The sequence below is a fragment of the Diospyros lotus genome, chromosome 15 (genome assembly GCF_014633365.1).
Source record: "Diospyros lotus cultivar Yz01 chromosome 15, ASM1463336v1, whole genome shotgun sequence".
Classification (NCBI taxonomy): Eukaryota; Viridiplantae; Streptophyta; class Magnoliopsida; order Ericales; family Ebenaceae; genus Diospyros; species Diospyros lotus.
The window spans coordinates 10,044,899-10,049,894 of record NC_068352.1 but is presented as its reverse complement, the minus strand read 5'-3'; the positions used below and the strand labels follow the sequence as shown (position 1 = coordinate 10,049,894).

The following is a 4,996-nucleotide window of genomic DNA, read 5'->3' as shown; positions in this document are numbered from 1 at the left end:
AATGTTATTTAAATACTCCATCCAAATAACATTACAGTATAGTATGAGATGATACGCTTTTGTTTGACTGGAAAGCTTGACCAATGATGTCTTAGGCACATTAATTTAATTTAGGTAAAAATTAATTATGAAACGAAAAATTCAATCAAAATTTTTACTAAAATGACATGTATCATTTTTTATTCCAAGCAGAAGTCCAACTTTCAATAATAAATGATTATTAGGATGACTTTATATTTCCAAACCTATCAATTGCATCACATGGTGGCCATCATTTTGCAATTGAAACATATATATTTGACTTTTGCTCCGCGCCTTGCATGGTGTAATCTTCTGTTAATTTTGGAAGCTTGTGTTTGAAAACTAAGCCGCTTACTTGAATTTACGAAAGCTTTCATGATAATGTTCAGATTTTGTGAAACATTTGCAAGTGTTATCTGTTCATTCTTTTTTTTTTTTTTTAATTAATTAGTCATGATGCCTTTAAATTTTGTTCCTTCAAATAATGTGGTGACCAATTTTGAAAAGTTAAATAACTGGTTGAGAAAATTTTAAAATTAAGAAGATGCTCAGATTAAAGAGGTAAGTTTATATGATTATCATTGACTTTAGTATTTTATTTGTTATTATAAATGAAAATTTAGAGTGTTTTAAGTGATTATCTTTTCAAGGTGCCATGAGATCGATATCAAGAATATGATGAAAAAGAAACCAAAAGCTATGAGATTTATTCCAAATAGAGAACCAACCATTTCTTTCATTGGCTCTCGAAAAATAAGAATAGACATATAGGCAACAAACATTTAGGCACCTCGTTTTCTAAGCGGGATGACACTCATGAGATGAGATGCTGTTGACCGATCCAGACGCAGTTTGGTCTATCAAAAAGAACATAGAACTGCTAGTCCCAATGTGGGAGCCAAAAACACTGAATTTGACCTCTTATGCTAACAACACAAAATAAATGATTATGCATCAAACTAAGTGAGTAATCTCGTTTCTTGGAGCAGCACTTTTCTTAATTTGGATGTCAAGTAATTAACATGCAGGCAGATCTGCTGGAGGAGGCTCTATTGATTGACTCGCGCCGATTCCATCTTCCACCACAAACACCATGCCCAATCCCCAGGTTAGGTGAACATCCAAGTGACAATGCATAATCCAAGCTCCTGTTTTTAATTAAGAATGTCAAATATATATTGAGAGGAACAAACAATGAATGAATCAGCGTATTTCTTATATATATGATGATGATGATGAAGATGATGATGATGATGATTCCATTACCATTTATAGGTACATACCTGGATTATCAGCCACGAATCTAATGACTGCCCATCCACCAACAGGCACACTAGCTGTGTTCCTCAATGGGGGGTCAACGAGGTTAAATTTGGCAGTGTCAGTCTTGCTGTTGAAGTTTCCAAATCCCTCTGCGATGATGTAGAAGTCGTAGCCATGAAGATGGATTGGGTGGTTCTCTGCCGTGAATATGCTAGTTCCCTGTAAAACAAGCTGCACTCTAGCGCCGTACTTAAGCTTGTAAATCTCAGTTCCGGGGACCGGCTGCCACAGAGCCCGGCTCACATTTCCGGTGTAGTCAAATTTTACCAGCGGAGTGCCCGGAAAATTGGGTGTGAAAACTCCTGGGACGCCTTGCCGGTACGCTTGCAGGATGGAGAAGTTTTTCGGAAGCACGAAGGAGACGTTGTTCATGCTGGCCGCAAAGCGGGTGCCATTGGGCCCTTGACAGTTACGCGCCCTGACGCCCGGCGGGCACCGGTTGAGACCCAAGCCGACTGTGAAGAAGAGGTTTTCATCAATGTCGGTTGGCACTTCGGCTCGCTCGCGGCTTCTAAGCCGGGTGGTGAAAGCCGTGGCGGTGGCCGTGTCGTTAAAGACCGGCAAGGTTGCGGCGACGGGCTTGGGTGAAGAGCACTTGGCCTTTGCAGGGCAAGCCGCTTTCTTGTATTCAAGAATGGCCGTGGTGGTCGTGTTGTCGAATGGCGCGCCTTGGGCGCTGGCGTAGGCGCGCGCCGCAATGTAATACCGAGCCGCGGGCTGATCGGTGGTGATGAGTACGTCAGTGGTTTGGCCGGGCCCCAGCATGATGATTGAGGTGGTGAAGGGTCTGAGATAGGAAGCATCGGCTCCGACGATTGTGAGCTTGTGGTTGGCGACGCTGAAGAAGAGCTGTTGATTCAGCGCGGCGTTTACTATTCGGAGGAGGTTGGTCTCCCCAGAGTCTACAGGAACTATTACTGTACCTGCAGCGCGATTAGAACTCATAATTAAAACGCTGCAGTTGAAATTTAGTGGAAGAGCAATTGACGCTCACTAGCCCTAGCACCTATATATCACTAGAATGGAGAGACAGCAAAGAATGAATGTCGCGAACCTTTGCTGGAACATTTGTAGAAATCGCCGGGTTGGCCATTGATGGTATAGGCGTCCGAAACATTTGGAGCAGCCCCAGTTCGGAGGGCTTCTCTAACAACATCAATGGGATTTGCATCCCACCATTCACCCAACATAAGGATAGACTCCCGATTGGGCTTGGGGAATGGAAAGGAAGAGCCTTCTCTGGGGTGAACAATGAGAGCTCCATAGACAGTGGCTCTTAGCCATGAACTGTGGGCATGCCACCACAAGGTCCCCTCCTGGCCTTGAATCGTAAACCTGTAAGTATAGCTCTCTCCTGGCCTAATGGGGCACTGCGTTATGAATTCCGGCCCGTCAGCCCAGCCAGTTCTCATCTGCCTCACTCCATGCCTATAGAATAAATATACATGGTTAATTAATGAATTAGTGGCATTACAAGATGCAGAAAGAAGAAGAAAGCTTATTGTTTTCTAATTGTGTTATTACCAATGAACGGTGACATTGTAACGGGCCCGGTTAGTGACTTTGACCACCAGGGTGTCTCCGTTGTTGATTTCCAATGTCGGCCCTGGATACTGACCGTTCACCGTGATGGAGTTGTGGGTTTTGCACAGCCTCTTCACTTTTGCTGCCTGAACCTGCAGTTCCACACGCACATATGCAAGCATTGATTAATTATCAGTTGCAGTTCGGATTAAATAAAAAAAAAAAAACAAGGGAAATGGAAAGTAGAAGACATACAACAAAATCATGGTGGTGAGCTTTGGGACTGGCTAGCAAGGGAACTGCATTTGCCAAGAGAAGCAAAACAAGGCCAAGGAGCAGTTTGACCAAGGTTTCCATCCCTTCTCTTCTTGGCCTGAATGGGAATATGCTAATTTGTTTTGAGCTTGATCGATGAAGATAATGGGTTCATTCTATGGATATATATAGGGGGAGAGAGAGAGAGAGAGAGAGAGACGGGGGGTTGTTTGAGGTTGGCAGATTAGGTTATGATTCAGCATGAAGATGTGAAATGGCAGGGTTCATCAAGGCAGGGGAGTTGGCGCACCCACTAATTAAACCATGGGGAGTCAGAAATTGCTAGATGGGATGCTTGTCTCACAAGCGAATGGCAATAGGGAGTTGAATTTCTATCGAAGTGTCATTTTCTAATATAGAGAATAGCTTTGGCCCAACTTAGCTTTCAGTTAGCAACGAATGAATACCAATTAATCTTGTCATGTATATGTTCAAATCAAACAAAGTGATAGTCAAATCCCATTTCTTGCCTCTCTAGGTAAATACACACATCGTTTACATGGGAACCCACAACACCAACTTCTGTTATTCTGGTGGAGCAACCTTTATCATACAACATAAATTATTACATATATATACAAATAATTTTTCTTTTTTATTCTGACTATAAGCTAAGTGATAAGTATTAAGCACTAATAAAATGGGGATCTCAAGTTCTAATTCCGGCAACTCTCAAATACTCTTAAAAGTGTCGTGTGATCTTTCTAATGCTTAGTCAAGTTTAAAGATTAATGGGGTCATGGTCACCCAACCTCACCTTTATTGTTGTAAGTAAAAATAAAAAATAAACATTTAATAATAGTATCCTAAGACATATTCATCAAAATAATTCAAAATTTTAAAAGACTATTATAGCTAGCGACATTTGTATAATAGAAATTTTGTATAAATATAATTGTCATGCTAAAATTATCAAATCTAGTGAAACACACACAAAGATGGGAGGTGGAGGTTTTGTAGCCGAGGGTTTTGCCAAGAATAAATATCAAATGAGGGGGGAAATTAAAGGAATTTCTTTATACAATCCCATTTGTACTAATTTCTTTGTGGATAGGTGAGGACTTGACTATTAATTAAGCTCTTCAACATCACCACCCAAACCAAATCCCAAGGACTTTAACAACTAAGAGTAGGTTGTAGTGATGGCAGTCCTTGCCTTCTTTCTTAGAATACTCTTTTACCAACCGATTAAATTTTTCATGAAAAAAGTAAATGAGGGCCCATTTGCATTCATGCATTAACAATGAAAATACCCCCCATGAAAGTAGATTATAATTTCAGAAAAATAATATTTAAAAAGAAAAAAAGAGATTCCCATTTGTTTAATCGGCTCAATAAAGAGACATTAATTTTTAAGCCATGTCTTGTTATTGAGTTTGATAAACAAATAGAACTCTTGGTGTGTTTAGATATTAATGTTAAAAAGTCAAAATAACTGTTGGTCCTAATTCTCCAAATGACAGTCTTATTTCACTAACTATATCATTACCCCTTACAAGAGAGTGGCTGTCATATCATATATAGTTCTTCTATTTAAGGGAAGAGTAAAATCATGTTATTGCCATAATTAATGCTTTCCTTGTCGCATGCTAAGCTATAAAATTATGATGCCAAGGTTAAGGGGTGGTGAATTGTCAAAACCCAACATATAGATAATTTCTTTACCGATGTTAACAAATATAATGTTTGAAAAAGTGGTTGCTGACTAAAACTCATGATCAAATCCAATTGCATGATGTTTAGAAAGCCCTTTTTACTTATTAGGTGTCCTAAATACATATATAATATAATAGTTAGCGTTGCAAAGTGGTTT

General features: G+C 39.8%; 1 protein-coding gene across 1 annotated transcript; it reads right to left on the bottom strand.

Annotated features, from left to right (window-relative positions):
- Positions 1 to 697: 697 nt before the first annotated feature.
- Positions 698 to 3,393, bottom strand: LOC127792688 (laccase-12-like). The gene is made up of 5 exons (XM_052323310.1): positions 3,124 to 3,393; positions 2,869 to 3,020; positions 2,399 to 2,772; positions 1,305 to 2,267; positions 698 to 1,169 (listed from the first exon to the last, which is right to left on the bottom strand). The coding sequence occupies exons 1-5, from the start codon at positions 3,223 to 3,225 to the stop codon at positions 1,039 to 1,041; spliced, it is 1,722 nt and encodes a 573-aa protein (XP_052179270.1). The 5' UTR covers positions 3,226 to 3,393; the 3' UTR covers positions 698 to 1,038.
- Positions 3,394 to 4,996: the final 1,603 nt, after the last annotated feature.